We start from the raw sequence: 16,739 nt of genomic DNA, 5'->3' as shown, positions 1-16,739 counted from the left end.
GAGTGAAATATTACAGGGTCCTCAAGCCTATGATGACGTCTTCATATTACTTGTTTTGTCCAACATTACTCAGCGGATGACTGTTGATAATTCTGTCATCTAATTGATTAATTGACTAATTGTCACTCTAGTGACAACTCCCCAAATACTCACAGACACAAAGACATTAAATAAAAAACATTTTCTCCTGATGCCCAGCTGAAATTTATTGCAACAAAAAGTAAGAATAAAAAAACAATTTGTTTCACGTTTTGATTAAGACCGACATTTTAGTGTTTATTCTTCACCAAGAAGATTTCACAGTGTTGGCATGATCATCAAAGCTTCACTGTATTTTTATCAGGATTTTTTACGTCCCTCTCTGGTCTATGATCTCAGATCTCCTTTGGCAACATTAATTTATTTTAAAAGCAGTTAAAGGTTTTAGTTTGTTTTAGGGCAGTGTGTTTTCTGTCTCTGGTTGTTTTCACTTTGATGCTGAAACTGTTGGATCTTTCAGAGTAGCTTGTTATGTCCCCAAACAAGAATTTTTCTGTGGTTGTCAGAAGAGCTCAGTTTGATGTATTTGTTACAGAGAGCTGGGTTGTGGCAGTGATGTTGACCGACTGCGACTGTGAGATAGAACATACTGTGTCTGCACTAACACGGCACTTCCTGTGTGGGAAGAGGTCCCCTCAGCCAGGGCTCACCAGCCTCGGCACGGCACAGCCACAGGCTTTTTACTCTGGCTGACACCCCACCCTCTACCCCCTTCCTCCCCTTTTCATCACTTCTTTTTAACAACCCAGGAAATCTGAATCGTTGGAAACGTGTGTCTGAACCCGCGGCCTCCACCCAAATAGAGGTCCTCAGCTGTATGGTAATCAGGCCCAGCCATGAAAATGGCAGCGTTCTTTTCTTGCCAGAACTCCGGCTTCCCTCCTCCTCCTCCAGACAAAGAGTTGTTTGGACACCTGTTGAGTGCACAGCAAAGATTAGCGTAGCGCTGAGGAAGGGGAGGGTTTCGGGGTGGCGGGGTTAACAGAGGCCAACAGTGACCGAGGATCACATTCCATAAGAAAAGGGGGAGATACCCTCCACCCTCAGTGACGATTTCCCCGCCTTTCCCTGGTTCTCAGAAGGGAAATCAAATAGCTGGAGAACATGTGGTAAACCTCAAGAAGGAGGGACTTTGTGGTACAACGTGGTGGGAGCTGACCGTTTTTCATGTTATGAATATGAACAAAATAAAAAAGCAAATTGTCAGACTGTTGAGTGGGTTCAGCTTGACATCTTTTAAAACAGAACACAGACGGATTTGTCTCATTTCAGACATGAGAAACAGACGTGTTCTCAGTTGTGGTTACAGATAGCTAAGAATGACACTGTCACAGCAGTGAGCAGTGAAGTATAATATAACATAAACAGGACAAATAAAGAGGTTTTCATATTGTGTCATAAAGTAAGTTGCTTTTGAACATATTATTACACAGGTGTCTTTTATTTGCTTTTATTTTGTGTTTTCCACCCTTGATTGTGCACCCTACAACATGTCGCTATGAAACAAATCACCAAAGCACCCCCCAGTGTCGGGACTGATAGATTTAAAGTACTCATTAGTTCCTGAACGTTTCATATGAATAGTTAAATCCTTCAATATACGCAGACTGCAAATAGCATCCAATCAAAATTTCATCAACATTTCAAAAGCCATTAGCTAGAATTTAATATTGAATGTAAAAAAAAAAGATTTCATTTTTAAATCCTTGACCTGTGTTGATGGACCTCAACTCACTGATGACTTCTTGCCGTGATTATTTCTTCTGTTTAGAACCACTGGATCTTGCATTCGTGCTCCTCTTTTGTTCAAAAGAAATGCTTTATGTACCATCTCCAGAGAGTGTCTGCTTCCTTTCTTCACATGTCTTTCCTGTCTGTGTTGCAGCAGGGTGGTGCCCACGCTGACGATGCTGCCAGCCTGAACAACAGCCATGGAGGACTGCCCAGTGCCGGCTCCACATCCAGCGCAGAACTCAACCACGCAGTGGAAACATTCAGAGGTCTGGTGCACCCCACAGTCTTATTGTACAGTTGACACAATTTGATGTGGACATGGGTCAGCTTATTTTATATGTCTTACCGCTATGTTTACATTGTCTTTAACAGGTCTTGCTGCAGGCCTGGCTAGCCAGTTGCCTAGCACCCTGGAGCTGAAGGTGGAGAAACAGGACAAGGACGACATGCACGATAGCCTCTCCACAGACGACAAGTCTGATGACGAGAGCGATAAAAGAGATATGAAGACACCCAGAGCAAGCACACGCACAAGGTATGAACATGTTGATACACAAACACACAAAATGTTTCCCAAAAGTGAAACAGCTTAGTTTAACTGGTGTTTGGTTAGGTGTGAGAAAAATAATTATTTGAACTGAAAATTGTTCAGAGCAGGCCAAACCTTGTGGTTGTGCCTGAGCAGTAGCCCAGACTTTAGTCTGATACTCTACATTTTTCATTATTCTTTTTAATATACATATTTTACTTTCAGAGAGTGAAGTGAAGACTCCTCTGCTCCTTAGTTTCAACTTATGTTTGTTTTTTGTCATGTGCATATGATTGTAAAAAAGAGTGATCTGACTGCAGGTGGATTTCTTCTCTCTGCCACAGTATCACTGAAGACGAGGAGCTGAACCCGGAGCAGAAGGCTGAACGAGAGCGCGAGAGGAGGATGGCTAACAACGCCCGTGAACGCCTGAGGGTGCGAGACATCAACGAGGCCTTCAAGGAGCTGGGTCGCATGTGCCAGCTGCACCTGAAAAGCGAGAAGCCCCAGACTAAACTGCTCATCCTCCATCAGGCTGTGGCTGTCATACTTAGCTTGGAGCAGCAAGTCAGAGGTCAGTGTCCAGCTAATGAAAGCTTTATCCCCGCATTAATGTTATAACTGAAATGTCAATGCTACGTCACATCAAATCAATATTGATTCGTCAGAAACGTGTAATATTTTCACATGATATTCCTGCACATGGTAATTTCATTTTTGCGTCACATCCTCTCCATAAAGAAAATGAACAGGTCAAAGCTCTCACTGTTTGTGTTCAAAGAAATGTGGCACAAAAGTTTGATTCTTGTCTCTCTGAAACTACAGAGCGGAATTTGAACCCCAAAGCAGCCTGCCTTAAGAGAAGGGAGGAGGAAAAAGTGTCTGGGGGCTCCGGTGACGCCCAGCAAGGCCACACAGGAGTCCATCCAGGCCTGACTGACACATCCAACCCCATGGGCCACCTCTGAGCAGCAGACAGGTACTCCCACTTCCTGCAACTAACCCTTACTTTCAATATTGATTAACCTGAGGATTATTGTCTCAAACAATTAATTAAAGGCAAAGTTTGTATCTTCTTTTGTCTTTTCTGAAAACTAATTTTTTACACATGGCTTTCTCTTAACCGATGGAATTTGTTGCAGTGATTGTTAATAATGTTATATATGTTTTTATGTCATGGATTTTATCTATGTTTTTAGGCCTTGTTTTACTGAAAAGCATAACAATAATAATAATAATAATAATAATAATAATAATAAAACATTATAACAATAATAATTATAATAAGATTGATTTGTAGGACTGGATGTTATAATACCTGATGTTTCTGCACAGCACTTGACTTAAGTGGGGTTGTTGTTGGAGATGATCATCAGATAATGTTGCTACTATTATGATCTTCACCATCACAGTTCCTAAATCCTTCACTTCTCCACATTTGAGAAGCAAGAACAACGTCATGTTTGGTACAATTAGTGACTTAAGTGATTAATCAATTAGTTGCAGATTAATTGTTATGTTAATCGACTAATGCATTGAGGAAAATTTTCTATAAATATGTGAAAGAGTAGTGATGGAGCTTTGAAAGTATTAATGTGTTATAATCTTGAACCAAAAGTACAGATGGAATTTATTTGTGTGATTATTGATGTTCACCTCTGATCGGTGTATTTCTCCTCACCTCTCTCCAGATCAAAGTGATGCAGATCATTTCTGTCCCGTTTTGAGTTGGTGACCTTGCTTCCCAGTGACAGACAGGACTCACATTTTGTGACACCAATTGGAGGAGACAGACCACTCGAAGCAAAACCACAAGACTAACACAATCCAATCCTAAGACTGAGGTAGAGCCAAGCATCTAGCTCCCTGTGACCAGTTTCCATCTGCAAATTTCTCCCCACAAAGAAAAATCTTCAGCACATATCACTGTCTGCAAGAAGTATGTGGCTTCTGAACAATCAGAGACTTCGCAATCTCCTCGAACCGTATGTGGAAATTGCCTTGTGCCTAAACTGAATTGACGAATGCATTGTAACAGCAATTGTTTTTGTTTGTCTGTTTCTTTTTTTTCTATTTATTATGTTATTGAGCTATAAAGTGTACGTCTAAAGGGAAAGTTAAGTAAGTTCAAAGAGAAGTATGTGGCTTTTCAGTTGATCTATAGTTTGCCAGTGTCACCATTAAAACTTGAGCACTCCACCCTGCTAAATCTTTGGCTAGTCCAAGATGAGGGAAAAATATTTGGGCACTGAAAAGATTGAGATTAATTTATTGGCCAGTTTAGAGTGATATTTATACCCAACTGAAAATGATCATTAGCTGTTAGATCTGAAAGACTAAAGCACCCCATTTAAAAAAAAAAAAGAGGATATATTATTTATATTTATATTTTATTCGTTCTGCCACTGGCCACATCTGTAACCAAAACTACCTACGTCTGTTTCTGCATAGTTTAGATCAGTTTCTGTACTACTGACCAGTGGAATAATAGGCCCGAGTACATTAGCATCAACAATATTGTCTATATAGGTGACAGACGAGTGGCAAACTCTAGCTTTACTGAAAGCTCCGATTTAGTTGTGTTCTTTTTTTCCTCTGTAGTGAGCAGTGAAAACACAGAGAGCAAACTGTTTGCAAACCTTAGCATTCCCTTCATATTTTTAGTGTCTTAACGAAAGGAAAAGTGGACTTTACTGCCCTTCGGTTCCTTTGCCATATAGTGTTAAATGTAAGCGGTGACATATTTTTGCAGATTCTTATCTTTGTTTAGCCTCCTGACAATTACGTGCTCCTGACGTCAGCACAGAAGTGGCTTGTGTTTTTTGTCATTTTTCTGCCACCAGCTAATCAGAGATTGCTTAACGAAGAAGTAGTTTAAAATGAAAAAACGACGACCACACTTTCTCCTGGCCTGATGAAGATACCACTTTTTTTCCAGTTTTCTTTGTTAATATCTCAAGACATTAAATTTCAAAAACAGTTACTCTGAGTAAAATTTAGTTATGCTTATTTGTGTTGTAACAAGTCCTTCCTTTAGACTTTCAGCATTACAATGTCCAGTTTCAGTCAGCAGAGAGAACTTCTAAGTTATTTTTCAGTTATGTTTTCATGCAAGCCGTGATATACTCAATACAGTAAGCCAGACTAGATATTTCATGGATATCATACAACTGTAGCACAATAATGAACAAAAGCAGTTAACAGGATTTTTCTTTTATGTTTCAAGACATTGGTCATGGTTTTATTTTGTTTTTCCCTATCAGTGTGCATGCTTTACATTTCTCCTTTTATTAAGTCTTTGGTCTTAAGACTTGCTTTATATTCCATTTATTTCTTTGTATATTGTCTTCTATCATTATCTACACCTTAAACAAGGCTGCCACATTCAGAATGAGTATTCTGTACAAAAAGGGACTTAAATTAGAATAAAGGATGCCACGCCAAGAGTTTACATTAAAGATTTATGATTTAACAACTTTGTTTTAATGAAAAAAACCTAAACAGTTTTTGTGTATTCTCTGACTGAATGTGGCCTTGTTCTTCATTTCAGTATTCACAAGCTTGTATTCATGTTGGCAGACTTTGATTGAGGGTATAATGTACGCCACTTCCTGCTCTCTTACCTTCATTTTTAAATTTCCTGTTCTTCCTATATTTCTTTGCTCCTCTGTTTGCCAAGTTAGACTTTGCTGTATTCCCAGATGCTTTCCCTTGTATAATATATGAAAAAAAAAAGAAAATCAAAAGAAAAAAAAACATTTGGCTTATTTTTCACTGTAGTTAGTCTTTTATACAATAATACTGTAAGAATATTTCTTGAATTCTAAATATTACTCTTTCTAGATTTTTGAAAGCAAAAGTTTTGAGTAAAAAGTTTCTTACTTTATTTTACTATATTAGATAGTAAAATGTACGGTTATTTACCATAACCTGTCCATTACTACAAGAAATTTACAAATGGCATCTCAAGAACATAGATGAATTGTTGCTCGTAGTCTAGTACTAAAAAGGCTTCGTACGAGCTCCAGATCCCTAAAAGTGCGACCTCCATCCTATTCTTCAGAGTCCGTTGTCGATTGATAAAAGATTTGTTCTTGTGTCAAATGAAAAAGGTATTGTCGATGCACATCATCAAAAAAAACTGCAGCAACGAGAATTTGAATTTTCTGTCTTTTTCAACAGAGAAACACAATGTATATAACATTTATGTTGCAATAAATGTGCCATCTTTTTTTAAACTCAGTTGTATGTGCATTTATTTCTCTCACTGAGCAAACATGTTTGTTTTTGTTTCTTTTGTTTCTCCATATTTACATTTTCTCCTCTCCATAAAGTTTTATTTTATGAGAAGGCACAGGAAAGATGAAGTAGAGACAGCTCAGAAACCTGGGGGTTCATTTAGACTTCCTTATTGTTTCTTGCTTTCTTTCTTTTGTTTGTTTGTTTGTTTGTTTGTTTTTTAAGACATTTCTACAGTGGATTTAGGCCAAATGAGTGTTTTATAGTATGTAACTCATTTTTGAAAATAATGCCAGTGGACCATTGTAGTCTGTATGAAAAGTACTATGAATATATGTTTCTATTTTTAATAAAGTGTGATAGCAGCGTACTGTACATGTGCTGTGGTTCTATTTTTTTTTTACATTTAGATTTATTCATGATGAAGAAAAAGAGCTAGAGACAGATCCGGTAGGAAAGCCATTCCAGAAAAAATATTTATCAACAGAGGAAATTAAATTGATATTTTGGAACACATTTTTTTAATGTTCAAATATATTAATTCCACATGAATATTTAAGAGTCAATTTCAGGATGTTTTACAATATTTTATACAATTTGTTTTGACACAAATCATGTAAATGCATAAGCAAAACAGACAAAAAGAAATAAAAAGAAATAGACGAACTGAAACTAGAGCGCAGGAATGAAATTGATGCAGCCAATTATGAAAAGTACAAACCTAAACTATATTTTCTAATAAATGTTTTTGGTGGTAGCGGCCTTCTGTAGACTGCCACACTCGATCTGCTAATGAATCCCAAAAGTGTTGTGAAAATGCTGCTCTAAACCTGGAGGACTGTTGTGCTGTAAATCTCAGACCTTGTACATCTGCACAAAATTATCCTCTTGCAGATGTGAGCATGAGAGTACTCATCACTTCCTGAGAGGTCTGATCCCAATTCAATTTTCTGACAGGGGTGACACTCAGAGGAAAACTGCTGACTGCTGTTCTGTCTGTGGTGAGCGCAGTGAAGCAGCGTAAATCATGACTGTCATCTCTCAATATTCCCTGCAGGGAGAAACAGAAGAGATGTGAGTGTGTTGGGCTGATGGTGGTGGCGGGTGTGCATGTTTTCTGTAGGAGTGGGACCACCAAGTCTGAAGGCTGACTTCCTGTCATGGCTGCTGGGCCAACTGACAGAAAGTCCTTGGCTTGCATCCTTGAAGCCTTCTGCTCCTTCTGCTCCTTCTGCTCCAAACAGTAAGATTGTCCTCCTCTCTGCTACTCCCAGGATGCATGCTGTACTAAACATGCTTCATTTTGTTTCACTTTCTAATCTCACAGTTTCGGATTGGAGTGTGCTTTGGTGAGCTCACATAGAACAAAAACCTCAGGACATAATATACAGAACCTGCACTGTAAAAACACAGTAAAATCACCACAGGCAATAAAATAATAATGAAATAATACACGAATAAGCAAACACTCCCATGGTGGATGCTATCAGAACCAAAGAAAAGTATGATTGTATTGCAACCACAGTACACACTCTATTAAATGTACAAGAGTAATAACAGCACATTGACAATGGAGGAGTTAAAGGAAAGGTTCATATTTTATATAAGTCTGTTTTACAACAGTACTTATATACTCATACAGCATGTTCATTGAAATCATCATTGGTCACTCGTAAGTGATGGGGGCAAAATCCACACAGCTTGTTCTGTACAAAATGACCTCAGTCTGCCCTAGACAAAACAAGCAAGGGATATTCCAAAGTTACAGTCATGTTTAGATATAGTCATCCGTTGGGATGAATAAGTGTTTCGTTGCTGAGCTGTGGCAGAGGGATGGTAAAACAAAGAGGGAATTTCATACTAAAAAGACTCAGATTCACTGTTTGAGTCACTATTATCAATACATAGTAAAGAAACAGAAACAGAAATAGGATGTTGAATTTTGTCCGTCATTATGGAAAGGAGGAACAATTAAAGCAACCAACATACTCTCAAGGCAATTAAAACTTAAGTCTTTGCTGAGCTTTCCTCAGCACCTCTGTAGTGTTGACCTCCCGCATAATAGGAGAAGAAATTATTACACCTACACATTTGTCATTCACCTGTTACTTTTGTCGTTTATGAACAGAGGTCGATGGCCACTAAGACTCTGAATGTCCACCACTACATGCTTTATTTTGGAAAGTTGTTGGCTGCACACCAGTTCACTATTGTAAGAATTTAAACCTACCAATCTGGCAAACAACAGCAAACAACCATTTGTTCTCCTCATTGTTTTCAGTGGTGGCTTTTGCCAGATAAACTGGTTCAGAGACTTTTTTTTCCCCCATCATGTTTCTTGTAAAAAAAAGAAAAAAAAGAAAAAGAAATTCAGAACAATGGAAAAGATTAAATCAAGTGAGCTAAATATGAGCATCTGTGACATCTCTGGTCCATGTCACTTCGGTTCCCCGCAGTCTTTCTTGCAGTTTAATCAGGATAAGACTGAGCTGTGTACTGAGCATGCCCAGAGGTCCCAGCTGTGGCACCTCAGCAGAGAACAGAGCTCCCATTGTGTGCTGCTGTAACCCAACACAGTGGCACAGAGCTCAGATTAAAGGCTGTGGTGCTGCTTGGTCTCTCTGCGGACACAAATATAAACAGTGGTTGACTACAAAGGCAAAGGGGCAGCTGGGCCTCCAGTTTAATGTACTATATGCTGCAGTGGCAAGAGTTATACAAGGAAACGTAGAATTGATCATTTCTTTAGAATCTCAGTGTAAGTCAGAGTGAGCATGACAGTGCTGATATTTCAGGAACTGCAAAATCTTCAAGAGAGTAATATTGTTTAAAATATTCTTTGTGAAGATGGTGGTACTTATATTGAAAATGATTTCTAGTGTAAAGTATGATACGGTGACTAATCAGAAAAAAACTGAAACCTTTGTACACTGTAATGCCTGTAAAAGAAATATGTCATTTGATTTCGTCATTGTTGTTGATATTGTATGTTTCTAATTAAAATTATAGTGGCAAAGATCAACAGAAAATTTATTGGAATCTATTTTGATTAGTTGTTTAAGTCATTTGGTGTGTCCCTGCCTTGTATTATTATAGTGAACAGAGTTTTTTGCTGTTGGTCATACAACAACAACAACAAAAATCACTATAGAGTTGAATCAAGACAGGTCACATATTCAAACTTGAATATTATTATTATTCATCAGCTGTTTTATTTGTCTGTGGTTTATTCCATAATATATGTACAGTATAGGGCTACACTTGCATGTGTCTGTGTTGCATATAGACATTTTGTATGTGTATTTACAGTATGTGTAAGAATATTCATACACAGAACCATATACAGACATATTGGTGCACCCACAGTACCACTGAAATGACTGAAATCTTCCTTCTGCCCTTACCTGCTTATTTATTATTTATCATTGCTCTGTATTACTTGCTTAGTTCTGCAACTCATAAAATCATAAAATACATGCTCACAACACCACAGACACTTTACAGAAATAATTCTTACTCTCCAGAGAGCTCAGCTTTTTCAACAAGCCTCAGCACAACTCCCCCATCCTTTTCTTTATGGCTGTAGTGCTGGACCCCCACCATACCTGTGCATCACAGAAGATGCTAATGGGGCATAGCCCATCTATGGTGATGCGTTAACATACACAGTGTGTGAGTTAAATGCATGCACCAGTACCACCAGCACAGATCCTCATTAACTACCCGCACTCAGGTCAGCTTACTATCCACTAGATGACGCTCTCGGTTTTTAAAGACATGCAGCTGCAAATCGCATTTATGCAGAGTGCAAATAATTAATCTTACATGGAGTTTAAGGCGAGCAAACACGTGTATAATTCTCCCAGGGCATTAAATAATTCATAAAACCATTAGTTTGTACAAGCAATTTCTATCACTTATGAACTTACAGTGTGTAACTTTTTATTTTAATTTCCCAATACTTTTTTAAATATTTGATATATTGTTTTTGGCTTTTTTGAATAGTATTCGCCACAATATTAGGATTACTATCTACTGGGTCCACCAATGTACTTCTCACGAAATGCAAAACATTGACTCATACCTGAAAATGTATTATCTCTGTTTTGTTTTTTTTTTAATTTGAGATAAGGTTTTTTATTATGTTGGCCCAGCCTCTTCCTAACACAAACAATAGACTTGCATTACTTTCTCAGTCCGCCTATAATTTGATATTTAGTTTATTCAGTTAGAAAAAGAAAAACCAAAAACGAAAAATGTTTGTTTCATAATAAGCTAGTATGAAACACTGGGTGAGTGTCACGTCCCACCTAAAGGGTTGTGACCACCTTCTTAAAAAACCTGCTGGAGTGAACCGAGCCAAGCTTTCCCGGTCCAAACTGAACCGAGCCTCGGAGGAGTCCTGCCAAGATTACAGGGGGGAGGATTTATCTGTGATGTGAAAGTTGTTCCTGGACCGGCGGTTTGGTTTTGGGTGGGTGGGCGGGTTTGTGCGCTTGATTCAGGAGGCGGGGCGGCCCAGAGGGTCGGACGTCCTTCTGAAACTGTCCTACTCCCTCTCTCTCTCCCTTCTCAGAAAACAACACAGGACTGAATAAGTTAGCCAACAGCGGTGTGAGCACTTTGCTCAACCTTTTATCCTTTTTTCAAAATCCTTTTAAACAAACGTTTAAAATCTGCGATAAGTGAACAAGAGAGAAAAAACGACGCTGGTGAGTAACTAGCTAACAGTTCATTGTAGATGTGCAGTCTGCTGTGCGAGCGTTAACAGCCGTTAAACGCCAAGAAAGTGGCAAATAACTCAACATTTAAGGTCAAAAATGGACAATTTAACTACGCTATAAACTTGACTTAATCAGGTGACTCGTGGAAGTTAGAAAGTCGTGAGGAAAACTCTTTAGTTTTACAGTAAATCTCAGGCTGCTGGTGTTTTCCATGCCACCTGTTGCACAGAGCAGCGATGTAAAATATCTAGAGCTGTCACTGTTTCCTCACTTTAGCTAACCTGCTACTTTTCAAGTAAGCTTTAACTGTGAAGCTCTGTATGTGCTTAACTAATTGGTGGTGTGATTTTTAAAAACTGTGTTTACATTTGCTCCTGTACGCTCACGTTGCATTCACCTGCCTGCTCCAGATCAACTCAGCTGATTATGTAACTATATTTTCCCACAGTGTAAATCGTCGCAGTTTTACTGACTTAGTTCACCTTTTACCTTCACTTTCTCAAGGTTCTTTCTCAGCTGCTCCTCTACTGATTTGTTTTCTGCCACAAAGTGTCAGGAGTCTCTATGACACAGAAAACTAATCAGTTCACATGAGGAGATAAATATCTTCTTTGTTAAAATTCTTTGCACAGTCTCCCCACTGCTCAGATCAAAGCTCGGGCCTTGGCATCCCAACCTTTACTCAGTGATGACCCCTCTGCTCTGCAACATTGGGGTCAGTGAAGGCAGCATGTTCACTGTGGACAGTGTGGAAGCTCACTGAGGGTTTCCTCCCTTTGCATTCAAAAATACAATGGAATGGAAAAAGTTGCACACTTGTCTGAGCCCTTGTGTATCAGATGCATCTGAAACTAAGGATTAAAGGATCTATTGTGTTGTCTTAGGCTTCCTCCTGGACAGGAAACTTCACCTTGGCCTTGCTTTTTTCTTCCCCCTGTGCAGACTGAAGCTGACTAATTCTGACTAATTGAAGCACCAGGACCAGCCAGTCATGAAAGTCGATTTGTCAAACCCAAGTGGAGTTGAATTATTCTCATGTTATGCTAGGAGTGGCCAGCATGTACGGCAGAGGCAGGCAACCTTGCCTGAAACAAAGACAGCCTCTCTCTGTAAAGTTAATGTACTTTAATGAAACAAAATGTTAACCCTGTGGGAAAAACAATGGGGTGCTATTTGATCCAGCAAATGCCAAATATTTAACAAGTCTGTGTATTGTTTAAGCCATCATGTACCGACTAAATTGATCATGAGATAAAATACATAAGGGTCTAGGTGGCTTACCACCTTGGTTAATCAATTTACAAGTGGAAACCTTGAAATCTTCTATACTTTTATACTCCCTGTCCTGCTCATTGATTTGCATTTTGCAACTTTGCCCAGATGCAACCAGAGACTAAGAGTATGGCAAAATCTGTGGCAGTTGACAAATCTGTATCTTCTCAAGGTACATACTGCTATATCGCCCAACCCTACTTGGTGCTGTATTTTTTTCTGAATAGGTTATTGGTTGTCTTTACCTATCTCACCATAATGTGATATATCCTGCTCTTGCTATTGTTGTTAGTCTTATCAGTGTCCTTCTTCAGGCCCATCTCAGCCTGTTTTTCTGTTGTAACATCAGGTAGAATGGGACACTATCAGTAAGGCAAACAGGAACCTGTTAGAAGCCCATTGTCGAGTGAGACACATGGTGGCTGCTGATGGCTTTGTCTTCACTGGCTTCCCAGGCATAAATGTGTCTGACGAACACATTAACAGCTTACTTAAATATTTGTACACAATTTGATATTTATTGCCAGCTGCGTTCTCACGATCCGTTTGCAAATCTGTCATATCTGACAACCCAACAATAATTATAAATGTGACAAAATTGAACCAAATAAGATTTTGTTGCTCTCTTTTCATGTCATTTCCCATGTGTGTGGGCTGCAAATTACAATGTCATGTACAAGGATCAGCTGTGCTGTGCACACATGCACACACACACACGCGCACACACACACACACACACACACACACACACACACACACACACACACACATACTACATCCACTCTAAACCTAATGCCCCCTAAAGTTGTGTGGAGATGACAGAGCTCTCACATTTTCCCAGGCCTGGCTGAGTGTTATCTTTCTGTTAATACCTTTCTCTTAACCTGTGTAACCTATATTCTTAGTCATGCATGCTAAACAATAATTTTCTTATACCATACCTGTTAGTCATTCACCTGTAAGGCCTTTCTAAACAGTACCTGGTTTGTTTTCGAAAAAATGTGGCTGATGTTGAGTCATATTTTTCAGTGATGTTATAGGTTCTGATATGTTACAGGAAATGCAGCGAGCTTATTGTCTCAGTTGGCCAGAGCATATTAGCTGAACTGTTAATATGAAAAAAAAGCTCAGAGGAGAGAAAACAGAGCATTAAGAATGCAAAACGAGAAGAAAATTAAAGCAGATGACATAATTAAATGCATCTAGAGTTTATTGTTGCATTAGAGGTTGATTGTGGAACTGGGAAACATTTGTTGATATTATTGAATTATCTGGTGTCTCAACTCTGACTGTCTGAATATTTGCTTGCAGAGGTGGGCCACCTGATCCGGGGAGAGGGATTTATTTTCCTTCTGTTTTCCTAATGGATTCGTACAGAGTGACTGGCATTCCTAACAGTGGACCACAGCGGGTCTACACGCAGCCATCCCGCCCCTCCAGGCCTCACAGTAATGGAGCTGGTACATACGGTCTCAGCATCCGTGTCCAGGGTATAGATGGACACCCCTATGTAGTCCTCAACAACCAGGACAGGGGTCTTCAACCCTATAGCGACCCCAACAGTAATGGGTACGTTGATGCAGAGGGCTCTTTTATTGAGAACTATCAGGAATATGATTTCCGAGGAGGCAAGGAGGCTGGATCCACCAGCCCTTTCATGGAGTACAGGTCTCAGAAGATGATGCATTACACTGGTCCTCAAAATGGTGGCACAGATTCACAAGGAAAGAAACCATCCACCCTTCTGAACTTTCAGAAGCACCCTGAGATACTGCAGCCCTATGATCCAGAAACCAATTCCCTCAACCTTGAAGGTATCCACAGCCTGCCTTCAAGGCCTCTGTTTGCAGCTGAGATTGGGAACGAACAGCAGAGTTCCTCCTCCAAATCTGCTGTACCTGCACCGTCCCATGCCAGCTCATCAAGCCTGGATCGGAATAGAGCTACTGCGCAGCAAGAGAAAAGGCAACTTCCATCCCAGAGCCTTAGTGAGACAGCCCTTCCCAAGCCAAAGTCACAGCCTCAGTCTGTGCCTCTTCCCCAGCTCACTCAGACCAGGCCGCAATCGCAAACAGCTCAGCCACAGTCCAGACCTCGCCTCGCCAACCTGAATCCACCTCAGTCCAAGCCAGCCTCTAAAACCCATCACCAGTCAAAGCCTCCAGCCCAGCCTCAGACGTCCGCTGTGTCAAGTCCCACAAGTGAGCAGAGTAAGACCTCATGCAGGTCCCCCAGTTCTATGAGCAGCGCCAACTCAAGCCTTGAGCGCACCCGCCGTGAGCCTGATGTCCTTCCTTTACGCAGGACTGACTCCAGTGGGCCAGTTCTTCAGTCCTCTTCCCGTTCCCGCCACTCCTCATCATCCTCCACCTCTAAGGCTCAGGTGGATGAACAGATGGAGGCCCTGTATGCAGACACCATCAACCGCCATGAGAATCGCCGCTACATCCCTTTCCTCCCTGGTTCAGGCAGAGACATTGACACAGGCTCCATACCTGGCGTTGACGAGCTCATTGAGAAGTTTGATGGCAAAGATGGCAGCCACCAGCGCAGGGGCAGGGCAGGGCGCCGGAACAGGATCAATCCAGAGGACAGGAAACGCTCACGCAGTGTGGATAGTGCCCTTGGTCTGCGAGATGGCTCTAGTTACATGGATGAGTTTAGCCGTCATCGAGGCACATCAATGGAGCATGTCCTGCGGCCCTCACAGTTGCGGCTACAGAAAACAGCCAGCAGTCAGGACTCCAGACTCATGACTGCAGATGGTAAGGTCGACATTAGGCCTTCATCTCGTGTCACCAGTGCGCCCGGCTCCCCCCAGAGCACCATCTCTAAAGGTGTCGGCTCCATCCAGGGGTACAAAAAGCCACAGTCTCGCGCCTCTTCATTACCGTTCAAGAGTAAAGAGAATGAGGACAGTGCCTTCTCAGCTGGAAAGATTTCAACAACATCGGTATCAGCATCACTATCCAAGCCTTCTTCCGGTCCAGACAAAAAGCCCAGTACGGAGGCAGATGTTCAGGTAAAAAAGTGAGAGATCTGTGCTGCAGCATTTTGATTTGATCTAACATTTGAAATCTGAAAGTTCTTTGTGTTAACTTCTCTTATTTTATTCTAAATATTATCATATTGTCCAACACATCAGTCTTGCCAAAATGAAGATGTGTGAGAAAAGAACACCCTTTTTTGCTTTGTCAAGATCTCTCTTTAATTTCCTGTCATATCAGGCGACACCTGATCTCCTGAAAGGTCAGCAGGAGCTTTCACAACAAACACATGAAGAGACAGCAAAACAAATTTTGTTCAGTTACCTTAAGGATGGGTGAGTTATCTTGACTTTTCTGCTCTTATCAATGCACTTTTTAGCTTTATTTACTCATACTAATAAAAATGTGTTGTGAAAATGTTAAAGTCTTAATCCTTGGCTACTAGTTGAATCATGAACTGAGCGCTTTGTTCCCACTGAAGCCTAAAATCAACATGTTTCACCATATGGCAATGCATTACGAATGGAGAGACTGTTGTGTGGGAGCACATAAGTGGTTTTTATCATAGCTGGACTGTTTGTGATAAAAGAGAAGGAATGTGCTCTTCTTATGCCCCCCCCCCCTTCCCATCTAGACTATGAGTGATCCAGCTGTCTGGAGTGTGTTTTCTTGCAGAATCCCACTTTCTCTCTCTGCTTTCTTTTTAGCTGCAGCGTGAACATTCTGTTTGTTTCTGTAATCAGACACTTACTGCCAGTCAAGGAAAGGCATGTTGGGTTAAAAGGTTAAATTCAGTTTAGGTTTTAAATAAGCCATATAGGAAGGTTCTTCTGGAGAATGTTTAAGTTAAATATAGATGCCAGTTAAACTATGTTCTGCAGTAGTTGCATTAGTTGTGCATGATTTTACAATGAGAGACAGTTTGCAAGTTTTTACAGTTTTTGCATGTGCTACAGGCTTAGGGTAAAGTAGAAAGGGAACAGGAAACTCTTTGGGTGTGTCTGGCCACAGGTCAGGAGTCACAGGACAAAGGAAAGGAAACACAGATGGAAATGCAGGGGCTGAAACTGAGCTACATTCCCAAGGCCCAGAAGACAAACATTCGCCGACAGGGGTTATAAAGATTTAATGAAAATCATCTGTATGAGAATAGGGGGGGGGGGGGGTTCAGCTCCCTGTGTCAGCCTTGTAATTTATTGAAATAATATGTCACTG

At 40.4% G+C, this 16,739-nt stretch overlaps 2 protein-coding genes across 4 annotated transcripts in view; both read left to right on the top strand.

The window, feature by feature from the left end:
- The window catches only part of tcf12 (transcription factor 12), a 77,708-nt gene extending 70,882 nt beyond the window's left edge, over positions 1–6,826 (top strand). For all 3 annotated transcript variants that reach the window (XM_022740449.1, XM_022740440.1, XM_022740457.1), the window contains 5 exons: positions 1,925–2,039; positions 2,146–2,308; positions 2,647–2,876; positions 3,128–3,281; positions 3,994–6,826. In XM_022740449.1, the coding sequence (XP_022596170.1) occupies positions 1,925–2,039; positions 2,146–2,308; positions 2,647–2,876; positions 3,128–3,270 (651 nt within the window). In that variant the 3' untranslated portion in view covers positions 3,271–3,281; positions 3,994–6,826. The remainder of the gene's footprint in view (positions 1–1,924; positions 2,040–2,145; positions 2,309–2,646; positions 2,877–3,127; positions 3,282–3,993) is intronic.
- A 4,313-nt stretch (positions 6,827–11,139) lies between these two features.
- cgnl1 (cingulin like 1) overlaps positions 11,140–16,739 on the top strand; it is a 29,970-nt gene continuing 24,370 nt past the window's right edge. The window contains exons 1-3 of the mRNA XM_022744282.1: positions 11,140–11,253; positions 13,849–15,559; positions 15,765–15,859. Coding sequence (XP_022600003.1) covers positions 13,901–15,559; positions 15,765–15,859 — 1,754 coding nt within the window. The 5' untranslated portion in view covers positions 11,140–11,253; positions 13,849–13,900. The remainder of the gene's footprint in view (positions 11,254–13,848; positions 15,560–15,764; positions 15,860–16,739) is intronic.

The sequence above is a fragment of the Seriola dumerili genome, unplaced genomic scaffold (assembly GCF_002260705.1).
Source record: "Seriola dumerili isolate Sdu_G_001 unplaced genomic scaffold, Sdu_1.0 BDQW01000003.1, whole genome shotgun sequence".
In the NCBI taxonomy this organism is placed as follows: Eukaryota; Metazoa; Chordata; class Actinopteri; order Carangiformes; family Carangidae; genus Seriola; species Seriola dumerili.
This window is presented reverse-complemented; position numbering and strand designations above follow the sequence as displayed.